We start from the raw sequence: 11,893 nt of genomic DNA, 5'->3' as shown, positions 1-11,893 counted from the left end.
TGGTCTGCACTTCGCAGACTTTTGTAGCACGGTAGTGTCTTTCGTGCAATATCGGTTTTAAAGTTGTATCCACATATTTGTCTCATTCTCTATCACCTCGTTTACCTGTCCGCGTCTGGGCATTTGCTGCATGTGGTAGACTTCAATTCAGGGTGTACCTAAGTTAGCATAGTGCGTCTTCTCTCCGTGCCACAGAGCCTATTTGTCAGTGGCACTTTACCTGGCGCTACAGCTCCCCTCTACCGCGCTGTTACTGCTTGAAACCACTCAAGATGCGCATATGCTGCCAAGTCGAGGCAGCAATTTGGCAACGTCGGCGCCTATGCCCCCTCTGGGGCAGTGAGTGCCCCACTCCCCGGCTTTAGCCGAGGACTTTTGAAATAACGGGTGGGTGGCCACGCCCTTAAAGTGGCGGCGGTGTTGGCAGCGGCAGCCGCCACCCAGTAAGTGCGCCGAAGCGTTATTTCTGGCAGCCCCACCCATTAACTACGTGCGTTGCAGTTGATTATAAAATAGCACTATTCAGCAAGTGCGAGTGCGACATGCACGTGCAGACAAGCATAGCCGTGTCACGTTGAACTCAACACTCCACAACACAACGTGGTATTATTTCGGGTTGTTTGCATGGCGTGCCTTTCTTCTAAGTATTTTTTCAACGGATTGCTTGATGTACTTCACCACCACAGAGTCCTGCAGCTTGGTGCTGTTGGTGCCGCCGTACTCCCTGGGAAGGTGGTGCTCGCCCACATGCTGTTTCAGGGCCGGCTCCCACCTGCTGCGGCTGCCGTAAGAGGTGAGGTTGACACCGTTTCTTAGTATTTTGGTGACGAGAACAATAACTGGATTCAGAAATGAGGGCACATTGATCAGAAACACCTGCCCCGCCCGCTCCCCCACGTACGGCACTGTGCTTTCTAGACCTTCCACAATGGAATCCAGCACCATTTTCACGCTGCCATTCACCACTTTCCTGAACGGAAAGCCCCCTGCGTCTATGACCACTGTCAGTTCGCTGCTGGCCCTCTTGTCCACGTGTTTCCAGAAGAAAAGCGCAAAGTAACGAATGAAGTCACTCAGCTCCTCGTGCGTCATCTTCTCCACGACATCCCACACGATGGAGCCGCTCTGAAACACAAAACAAAAACACTTTTTAATGAAACACGCCCTATTAACTCAAATGCAAAACTGTGACAGACTCAGGCTTACAGAAGAGCCGATTCACTCTGTCATGCACAGCCAAAAGACCTGTAGCAACGAAAAAGCAGTCCACAGCTGCATGCAGTACTGATCAGCTGCAGGCAACACTGATGCTATGCAGCTTGCATCTCACTTGGCAAAAAGCCAAGTAGTTCCCATTTCTGTCTTTCCCGTAAATGGACAGGGGAACAGCACTGAGAAGACTATGGAAAAAGCGCGGGGGACTGGCAAGAATGCGATCAACCTCTGCTTCCTTGCCGGGCAAGATGGGACCTTGCTGCACTTCCTGCTGTTGCGGTTGTTGCGGCTGTTGCTGCTGCTGCTGCGGCTGTTGCGGATCTTGTTGCTGCTGTGGTTGCTGTGGCTGCTCTACCTGCAGCTGCGGCTCCGGCTGCTGCTGCTGCGGCTTTTTTTTGTCCTCCTGTCTGGAGACAGACTGGAGAAATGAAGTGTTGGGCTCTTCAGCGAGAACATGATTGCAGACTACGAGGAAGAAGAAGGAGCAAACGAGCCACCGTCGAGCCCTTGAAGTCACCATGGTGAGTCGCGAAACGAACTGTTGCAGATGCACAAATTAGTAGAAAGGTAGACAGTAGACCAAATGGCCGTAACGGATCAGTGGGAAGTGCAAAGAAACAAGAAGTGGGCAGTGCTCGTCAGCCAGCACTACAGGGAAGGCATAGTGAAACGAAGAACCGGAGAACGGAGGCACGGAAACGAGGCAAGAAACAGCAAAGGGATAAGTGTAGAATAGCGCGACGGAAATGTCCGCTTCCTTTTCTAGCCAGTTTCTATCAAGATCGCACACTTCTAGTCACTGTGCACCAAAGGAACCTGGATTTCACCCTGCCACTCGCCGTTTCAGTTCAGAAACCAGAAGCCGCCTCCCCCTCCTCTGCGTAGGATCCTTCTGGGTACCTGGTCTTCTGCTGCCATTAATCGCAATCGCTGATGAGCAAGGACAGCCCTGAAAGATGAACTACCAGAAAAGTTAGCAAGTGGCTCCAGTGGACGAAGAGTGATGCGAGATGGCACCGGGAGGATATGTCTGTACCGGCAGTAAAATATGTTTTAATATGCAAATATTCAAAAAACGCTATTTTCCTATCAACTAAACTCAATTTGACCAATTCCGTTAAAGGGCAGAAACCAAAGAAAAAAGGACACTGAACAGCAGCAGCTTCCTGCAGCAGGGGTGGACTGGGAAGCGCAGCGCCGGGCACTAGAACTAGTTTAGGTCCGGGGAACAAAATAGAGTGGACTGATAGGAAAGCACCACTGCAGCTAATTAATGACATATCTCATGGCGTCAAAGTCGATTGAGCCTCATGGCTTGCATGGCAGCAGAACGCCCTTTGGGGCTGGGTGTAGGGAAGATGCCCCTGAGACAGTGTCCAATTAAGAGCATCTTGGGAACTCGAGGCTCGCCCGGATGATGTACCTCTGTCGTAAAAACAAATGCAAATAAAATTTAAACGCTAAGTGGGGCTCGCACTTAAGGCAGAACTACTAGTTGGCGAGCCTTCACCCAGCTGCTGCTAGTTTGACGCGGGAGGCGCTCGACGGACAGATGACCTTCTTACCGGCAGCCAATAATTGCCTTTTCCTGGCCCTTTGTGATATACACTGAGTATAGAAACAAACTAAAGCATATTAAACCGGTTTTCCGGGAGTAGAATCGGAGCAGTTGATCCCGCAAGGTCCTGTACTGATGCGGACTTCACCCGCCAGTTAGCCAGAGAAAATAACAGAGAAAAGCCTCAAGCCCCCTTGAATGCACACCTGCCGACTGCCTCGGTTCTCAGTCTACCATCTGGGCCAGTTGGGCTTTTGGAAAGTCAAATGACGAGGGTGGCAATGTCCCTTGCGGGGTTCACTCCCGCATCCCACAGTGTTGAGCGGGTGTTGAGTGCGATGTGCTGCTTTGAGTTACTAATACAAATAGTTAGGAATTATTCAGGCCTCAGTGGACCTACATGAAATGAAGGGGCCTACAGGGTTAGTCCCCGTCGCTAGCTGTCGAAATCAGCTTAGTGGGACTTCGAGAGTATCTCAAGCTTGCTCAGGCCGCTAGAGAAACCTTAAATCAGCGTTTCTACCTATGTGGGTCTAGCGCCTCTAAGTGTGGGTGTAATCTACCCTACGAGACGCTAGTGTACCATATATGTTCCCCCAGTTCACGTTTCTTTTGAATACATGTTTTTTTTTGAGCCGCAACGTTGCAGTTGCCTGCCTTCTACCTTGTTCTGTATATAAGTGCTGCAGCTATTCACACTCTCTATTTGTCGTTTTCTACGAGTTGCTCCCTCTTTTATGTCAGAGGCTAAACAGGAAAGCTGCATGCAGCTTTCATTGCTGGCCTCTGACTTCTGTGCGCTGCCTTTGCCTCTGCATGCGACTAGTTCATCTTTTGCTCATTTGTTTCTTTCCGTCTTGTTCTCTTTCGTCTCGTTCATGATTGGAGAAGTTGCGTGAAAATAAGGTACCGTGGAGGCTGCAAGTCTCTCCCAAGCTGCAAATAAAAGTTATAAAATTCAAAGACAACTGGCGAGGGGGGCGGAGCCCTTTGCCCTCTGCTAAAAACAATATGCGGTGTACGGCCTTTGCTTTCCGTGAACGAAATAAACAAAGACAAAGAAAAAGAGAGGACAGGGAAAAAACACAAAAATAGAGACAGCACCATGTGGTCTGCCTCTCTTCTCTCTATTTGAAAGCTTCTCCCCGTAGCAATACAACATTGAAAATCGAACACTGCCTGCTGTCGCTGCTGCTGCTGCTGCTGCCGCTGCCGCCGCTGCTGCTGCCGCTGCTGCTGCTATGGCTCGTGAGATGGCTGTCTTTGCTGCTCTCACGAGCTCTTCGTCAGCTGCTGGTTGTCACGCAGTTGTGCCGAGGCCTGCCGGCGTGCTGCTTCCGCGGGTGCACGGCAACTCTGCATTCTGTGGCAGCTGCGGCCTCAGCAACTTGCAAATAAATAATAAAGTCTCTGGCGCTGCTGCAGTGCTACATACTGACATTTTCCTCAGACTGCTGCTCGCTGGCCGGATGCGCTGCGTTCCACCGGTCCCGCACTGTGTGGTTTTTGCCAAGTTCGTAAGCCAAAGTGCTCCACTTTCTTTGGTTTAGAATGGCTCTCAGAATGGCTCCTGGGGGCCAGCCGTACTCTCCCACTTTTTGTTTGCTGATGGGGTCTTCAATGTCGATGGCAAATGTGATCTTGGAGGGGTGGATGTTGCTTTTGTTCAGCAGCCGCAGCAGCCCGTGGCTCATGCCGAGCTTGAAGCAGTTCTCGAGGTTCACGCTGTTCACCGTGACCTCCACGGGGCCTTCGCCCGCTTTCTGCTGCTGCTGCTGCGGCTGCAGCTGGCGCACGAGGGCGCCGGAGGCGCTTCGGACGACTGGGGCGCTGCAGTACTTCGTGGCTGCTTCTTTGAGTTCGCAGGGGTCCCCCTGGAAAGAGGGTTTGAGGAGTCCGAGTTTTTGGAGGTCCCGAATGGGGAAGACGAGGGCTTTTCCGGTGATGACAATGGGGGCTTCTGTGGACATGAAGTCGAAAATTTGTCCCACAGTGTCGAAGCCAGTGTAGGAGGCTTCCTGGTTGGCGGGGAGGGGGAGGGGGGGGTCGAGAAGTATGCTGCTGACTGCAGCAGCGCATGCAGCGAAGTCGCCCGTGCCTTCCATTTTGTTGCAGCCCTCGATGGCGAGGCGTTCCTCCAGAGGCTGTTCAGGATTGATTCCCGCAGCAATGCAGGAAAGGCGGTTGAGAGCCTTTTTTGCAATTTCGTCGTTTGTCGATGTGCAGTAGTAAGCTGCAGGTTTCAGGCGCTGGCGCTGCAGCTGCTTCGAAACAGCAACAGTGCCTTCCGGGGAAATCGAAACATCCCCCGTGGAACACTCTTGCCGGTAACCCTTGGGAAGACAGGGGTTGAGGCAAACTCCGTTGCGGAGGTTGTCGGGGTTGCTGCAGTACGACTTGTAGAAAATGCCAGTGGCGCTGCTGGCGCCAAGTTGCATGTACGAAGTGGACATGATGTCTACGCTGGGATAGTCGCTGCTCAAGTAGCCCCCAGTGGTCAAGTTGGTGGTGTTCACGAAAGAAGGGCTGCTGCCGACTCGGTAAACTGGAAAGACAATTTGCGCAGAGGCGCCGCCAACTTCGACGATGCTGGTGAGGGTTTGGCTCAGGAGGGTTTCGAGCTGCTTCCTTTCCGCGGGAGTTTGGGTTTTTTCGAGGTTTTCTTTGATTCGTTTGGCGCGCTCGAAGCGGCCCAGCAGCTGGTTCGCAGCCACGAAAGCCAACATGCCTTCTTCGACTCCGGGGATGGGCCGCGTCCACTCTTCGTTGGTGAAGAAGACAAAGCCTTGGGGGCTGGAGTAGCTGTTGATGGCTTCGATGAAAGAAGCAAAAAGGCCCCGGCGGTACCAGTCGTGAGTGTCTCGAACTCCCGCAGTGCTGAAGAAGAGCACGGGAATGCCCACAGTCTTCGCTTCCTCTTGTTCATATTCGGAGAAGTACTTCTGCACCAGCTGCTCGCCGCTGCGCAGCACGCTGCGCAGCAGGTCCCCAGCCTGCTGCCGCATGCGCGGGAACTGCTGCAGCAGCGCATGCGAATCCACGGCCCGCGAAGCCCAGCCAGGACCTGCTGCTTCGTCCAGCCACTTCTCCATCAGCTGCCGCAGCCCTTCGAACTTCGGACCTTCTTCCAGCTGCCGCAGACTCTCCGGCAACACCCGCCGGCCCAGTCCGAAACAGCTTTCCGACCTCACTCGAAACAAAACTCCCCGAGTTCCCGTGCTGCCGCCGTCCACCACCAGCACTGGAGTTGAGGAGTGCCGGCACTGCCGGCTCAGCAGCAGCAGCTCCGTCAGCTGCGACGGCTCCGCTGCAGCAAGCAAAAAACTCGAAAGAAATCCAAGTTTCAGATTATTTTCACAAAATTAAATATTCCGAAAGGGAAATTCAAGTCAAAAGAGAAAAAAACTCGACTTGCACACACAGAACAGCTGCATGCAGAAACGGCAGCGCTGGGGAAGCAGCAAACGCGAAAAGAAACGAAAAACGAAAAAAAGACAGGAAAACGAGGCAGCAAATAGCACTTTATGTCGAACAGTCTAACTTCCAAAACTGCAACATAATTAAATGTTTCTTATTATCAAAAAAGAAAAAAAAAGAAAAAAAACTCACTTGGAGCTGAAGGCTGAATGCCGCATGCAGCTTTTGTGGCGGCGTGCAAGTGCGAACTCAAAGCAGTTGCAACTCCCACCAAGTCTTTGCTGCTCGTGGCTTTGCTGACGCGGCTAAGTGCTGCTGCTTTCAGCGCAGCCTCGCGGTCCTCTGCAGCCTTTGCTGCAGCTGCTTCCTCGGCCTCCTGCTGCTGCTGCTGCTGCTGCTGCTGCTGCTGCTGCTGCGGTGGCTGGGGCTCGACGCCTTGGTCCTGCTGCTGCTGCGAGGCTTCTGCAGTGTCTGTCTGGCTCTGCGCATCCGCTTCCGAGTCACCTGCTGCTGCTGCTGGGGGTGCTGCTGCTGCTGCTGCTGCTGCGGTCGCTGCTGGTGCTGCTGCTGCCGGCGCCTCTGGCGCTTCTGGCGCTTCTGGCGCTGCTGCTGCTGCTGCTGCTGGCAGCTCTGGCGCTGCTGGCGCTGCTGCTGCTGACAGCTCTGGCGCTGCTGGCGCTGCTGCTGCTGCTGCTGCTGCTGGCAGCTCTGCAGTTAGTGCGGAGTCATCCTGACTCTGCCGCGAGGGCGAGACCCGCAGCTGCAGCGCGAAGGAGGGGCTGGGGCCAGCTGCCGCGCACAGCAGCAGCAAAGCAGCAGCAGCAGCAGCAGCAAGACGGGACCTCATTTTATGAGTCATGCTGCAAAAAAGAAATGAAAAGTGGAGGAATTCGACGAACTGCGCTGTCTTGCAAGATGGAGCCTGAGCAGGAAGCGAAACAAACATGCAATCTGCTTATCTTTTATCAACTACTGTCGACTACAGCGGGACAAAGCTCAGCTTGCTGCTGCTGCTGCTGCTGCAGCTGCTGCTGCTGCTGCTGCTACAAGTGAAGCTGCTGCTGTGCTCACATCCAGCGCTATTGCTGCTGCTGCAGCTGCAGGGACTCCGTAGCTGCAACAAGTGACCCGGGGCACTGGGCTGAGGCTGGGGTGTACGTACACCTGAGGTGCATCCGCAGGGACTTCTCCAGAACCGTTTTTGAATTTCAAAAGAATAAAGAAGAGTTTTAATTTGCAAATGGAGACAGACAAATGCTTCTGTCTGCCTTCTTGAGGCGCTGCCGGTCCCCTAATGTCCTTCTTTGGAGTCTCGAGGACTCAGACGCGGAGGGAGAAGAAGACCCTGCCGCCTTCAGACTTTAGAGCACAAAAGTGCAAAATCCAAACAAAACGCAAAGAGACAGGCCGTGTGCGGCGTCAGCAGCAGCAGCAGCAGCAGCAGCTGCAGCAGTAGCAGCAGCAGCAGCAACAGAAACGAGAGAAGCTGCAGCCGTGGCCGCAAGCACAAACCCAGTAGAAGCTACAGCCGTCGCTGTGCAGCAACAAAGACAAAGAACAAAATGGAAAAGTTTATTTATTTCTCTTTATTCCCTTTTCTTGTTTTCAGACTGAGACCGATGAGGCCCCAGGGCACAGCCACTAGCGGTCGCAGCCTCGCAGCCCTGGTCCGTGGCGCGAGTTCTGCATCATTCTCCGTCAATTTTCCTTCTTTAAAGTGCAAAATGCATCTTTTTTGCAATTTAATTCATAAAATATCTTTTAATTATATTTTCTCTGGCTGTTTCCCGCAGTTTCCGTCGCCAAGAGCCCGCAGCCTTCGCGCCGCCGAGCCGCGGGGGGCCGACGGTCGACGGACCGATGGCCCACATGGCCCGCACTGTCTTCGCCGGCATTTTCCCGAATTTTCTCTTCAAATTTGTTTTAAATATTCAAAATTATTAATTTAAATTATTTATTTGTCGCTATTTCGGGTTTTGGGGGCTTTCGCGCGCCGCCGCGGCGCCGCAGACCGCGTTTGGGCGACGGGCATTCAAAGACAAAGAAAAGCAGCAAAAGACAAAAGCCAGCAGCAAAATGCAGCGCTCTAGCAGCAAAAAGTCCTTTTTATTCTTTAATTTGCTGCCCGGGAAGCCCCTGCTGCATGCGGCAGCAGCTCTAAATCGAATTAAAGAACTTTCGAGTTTCAGGAAGCACTTGGGGCTTGAGCTGCCTGCAGGCCGCCAGTTAGCTGCAGGCGCTGCTGCAGCGCCGCACAGCAGTTCTGTTGCGAGCAGCAGCAGCAGCAGCAGCAGCAGCAGCGGGAATGCTTCAAAACGTGAAACAAAAGGACAAAAAAGCCTTTCTTTTTGTTTAATAAGAGAGAACTGAGAATGGGGATTCTCAGGATCCTTAAGTTGCTTCAAAAAGCCCGAAAAGTGGCTCAAAATACTCATAAACATACACCTGAAATGTGTGTGCATGCATGCATGCATGCATGCATGCACACACACAGATAAATGTTCCTAAAAGACAAACTTTGTCCAAACTTTTAATGTTTTTAAATGCATTTAGACAAAACTTTCAACACTTTAAAGGCACAAGCCTGCGGCCCCACACCCACGCCCGCAGGCAGCTGCTGCATCTCCAGGGGCAGGGCTTTTTTGCTGCTGCTGCTGCTGCTGCTGCAGCTCCAATAGCAGGCCCTTTTTGCTGCTGCTGCTGCTTCTGCTGCGAGGCCCCTAGGGTGCTGCTGCTGCTGACCTGCGAGCAGCCTTTGGGCCCAAAGGGCGGCCAGCTTGTCCACAGCCCCATGGCTACTGCTGCTGCAGCAGGTGCTGCAGCTGCTGCAGCAGCTGCAGCAGCAGCTGCTGAAGCAACAGCTGGAGGAGCTCGGCTCTGTGGAGCCCGGCCTTAGTACTGCAGCAAGTGCTGCAGCTAGTGCCGCAGCAAGTGCTGCAGCAAGTGCTGCAGCAAGTGCTGCAGCAAGTGCTGCAGCAAGTGCTGCAGCAAGTGCTGCAGCAAGTGCTGCAGCTAGCTGATCATTTTAGCTTCACGGAGCAGCAAATAAGAGCTTTACTTTTCTAATGTGCCTCGAGATGTCTCCAGTCTCTAAAAGGTTAAATTCCAATTTCTTTTCCTTTTTGTATTTTAATTTTACTTTTTGCAAAATATTCAAATTATATTTTGGGTGGCACTTTTGTTTTTTTTTCAAAGGGCAAATCAGCTTTAGCTGCTGTCGTTTGTTGACAAAAGGAAAGACAAGAGACAAAACTCAATTTGTGAAAAGCACAAAGACACGCAAAGGCCCACACACAGCTGCGCCTCACACTCTGCTGCTGCTGCTGCTGCTGCTGCTGCTGCTGCTGCTGCTGCTGGTGTTCCTGCGGTCACACATTCATGTCCCCAATTAGTCCTTTCTCCCAATTTGTAGTTCCACTTTAGTCTCGAAGAGCTTTTTCTCATTCCAAGTTTTGTCTACAATTTTTCTCCCTGGCGTTGGCGCAGGCGAGGGCCGCAGCAGCAAGAACTGCTGCTGCTGCTGCTGCTGCTGCTGCTGCTGCTGCCGCTGCAGCAGGAGGCATTGTGTGCATCTGCAGCAAGTTGGGAGGTCAGTGAGATGCATGTGTTTGGTCAGTGTGGGTCAGTGGCGAGTTCCTTTTTGTGCGGCTCCTGCTGCTGCTGCTGCTGCAGCTCCTGCTGCAGCTGCTGCTGCTGCTGCTGCTGCAGCAGCTCGGCGTAGATTTGCCCGGCCCTGAGGACGCCGCCGTTTCGCTGGAGGCGCTGCTGCAGCAGCCCAGCAGCAGCAAGGACGAGCCCGAGGAAGAGGGGGTTGGGTTTGAGGGGCCGGGAAGTGAACTCGGGATGGAACTGCGAACAAATGAAAAAAGGATGGTCTTTTAGTTCTGCAATTTCCATTCTGCTGCCGCTGCAGTCGCGGCCGACGAAGCGCAGCCCCGCCTGCTCCATGCGGTGTACGTACACCGGGTTGACCTCGAAGCGGTGCCGGTGCCGCTCCGCCACTTCACTTCTTTTATCGTAAAGCGCTGCAGCAAGACTTTCGGAGTTTTCAATTTTAGTAATTCTTTTTCCCAAACGCATGCTGCCGCCCTTGTGGCCGGGGTTGTGCTCCGGCATGGCCACCACCACCGGGTGGGGAGTCTGGGGGTTGAACTCTTCAGAGTCCGCTGCATGCAGCCCCAAAACGTTTCTTGCAAATTCAATTACTGCAGTTTGCATGCCAAGACAAATCCCCAAGTAGGGCTTTTGCTGCTCGCGGCAGTGCTGCGCACTCAGAGCCTTCCCCCAAATGCCTCTGTCACCGAAGCCCCCGGGGCACACCACTGCTGCTGCTGCTGCCAGTGCTGCCCACGCTGCAGCAAACCCCGCGTTTGCTGCACTCTCCAAACTGCTGCTTTCAATCCAAAGCAAACTCAACTCCACCCCCGCCTCCATCGACGCGTGCTCCAGCGCCTTCACCACTGACAAGTAAGAGTCCTGCAGCCCCGTGTACTTCCCCACAATCCCAATGCACACCCGCGGACGCTCCCCGGGGGCCCCCAGGGGGGCCCCCAGCGGGGCCCCCAGCGGGGCCCCCTGGGGGGCCCCCAGGGGGGCCCCCAGGGGGGCCCCCGAGGGGCTGGGGGGCCCGCATGCAGACGCGCAGCCTGACGGCGCCGCCGATGGGGCCCCGCTGGAAGCCACGGAGGGGGCCCCCGAGGGGGTGGGGGCCCCCGAGGGGGCCCCAACGGGGGGGCCCCCAGAGGGGGGCCCCGGGAGGGGCCCCGGGAGGGGCCCCGGGGGGACTATGCGGAGACGCTCCGCCATGAGGCGCCAAACCTCGAGAGATGCTGCTGCGTCACGGCGACGCCCAGAGGCCTCCAGACCCAGGCGCTGCAGCAGCAGCAGCAGCAGCAGCAGCAGCGCAGCAGCAGCAGATGTCTATTCATAATATGTATTTAGTTGTACATATTTATTTGTCTATATTTATTTATTTCCATATTCAATTAAATTAACTAATTTACAGAGTTTAAATACAGTTGCTGCTGCTTTTGCTGCGGGACACCTCGACACGCACTTGCCTATGCAGCAGCAGCAGCAGCAGCAGCAGCAAGTGCAGCAGCAGCAGCAACAGCAGCTAGAGACACAGCGCGTCAGAAGATTAGAAAGAGGCAAGAGAGACAGAAGGGCTAGCAGCAGTAGCAGCAGCAACAGCAGCTGCAGACAGGGGGCCTCTGAAGCCAAAAAGAAGCAAAAGAAACACAAGAGAGAGCAGCAGCAGCAGCAGCAGCAGCAGCAGCAAATAGTCACCTCTACCAGCCGGCGAGAGAGGCCCTGGGCCTCCAGAATGAGAGGCACTTTGTAAATGTTTTCGCAGTTGTGCACAGAAAACACCTGCGAAGCGCAGCAGCAGCAGCAGCAGCAGCAGCAACAGCAGCCTTAGCAACTCAGCCAAGCAGCAGCAGCAGCAGTTCTGCTTCTTTGCTTCCCAGCAGCAGCAGCAACAGCAGGGCAGCAGCCCAGCGCTTCTCGTGCTGCTCATGCAGCGCGTCACTGGTCTGCTGCAGCAGCAGGGGGCTCACGTTTTGTGGCTGGACTTGCGCAAAAAGGGAAATCTTTTGTCTTGCTGCTTCCGAAAGAGGTTCTTCACTTCGGCAAAACACAAAGTCCGGAGACAAGCCCGCGCCCCGCAACTCCTGCAGCAGCAGCAGCAGCAGCAGCAGC

General features: G+C 54.1%; 3 protein-coding genes across 3 annotated transcripts; all 3 read right to left on the bottom strand.

Annotated features, from left to right (window-relative positions):
- Window positions 1-606: 606 nt before the first annotated feature.
- ENH_00017840 (hypothetical protein, conserved) lies at window positions 607-1,735 on the bottom strand (the record flags this gene model as incomplete). The annotated part of the gene is made up of 2 exons (XM_013579289.1): window positions 607-1,125; window positions 1,331-1,735. The coding sequence occupies 2 exons, from the start codon at window positions 1,733-1,735 to the stop codon at window positions 607-609; spliced, it is 924 nt and encodes a 307-aa protein (XP_013434743.1).
- Window positions 1,736-3,600: 1,865 nt separating this feature from the next.
- Window positions 3,601-7,049, bottom strand: ENH_00017830 (nucleoside-triphosphatase, putative; the record flags this gene model as incomplete). The annotated part of the gene is given in 5 exon segments (XM_013579288.1): window positions 3,601-3,704; window positions 3,878-4,043; window positions 4,049-4,107; window positions 4,209-6,080; window positions 6,383-7,049. Coding segments are annotated over 5 exon segments (2,868 nt in total).
- A 2,753-nt stretch (window positions 7,050-9,802) lies between these two features.
- ENH_00056110 (CTP synthase, putative) lies at window positions 9,803-10,996 on the bottom strand (the record flags this gene model as incomplete). The annotated part of the gene is made up of 1 exon (XM_013579287.1): window positions 9,803-10,996. The coding sequence occupies one exon, from the start codon at window positions 10,994-10,996 to the stop codon at window positions 9,803-9,805; it is 1,194 nt and encodes a 397-aa protein (XP_013434741.1).
- Window positions 10,997-11,893: the final 897 nt, after the last annotated feature.

The sequence above is a fragment of the Eimeria necatrix genome, genomic scaffold (assembly GCF_000499385.1).
Source record: "Eimeria necatrix Houghton genomic scaffold, Enh_scaff159, whole genome shotgun sequence".
In the NCBI taxonomy this organism is placed as follows: domain Eukaryota; phylum Apicomplexa; class Conoidasida; order Eucoccidiorida; family Eimeriidae; genus Eimeria; species Eimeria necatrix.
Note: the sequence above shows the minus strand (reverse complement) of the source record. Positions and strands in the feature narration are given on the sequence as shown.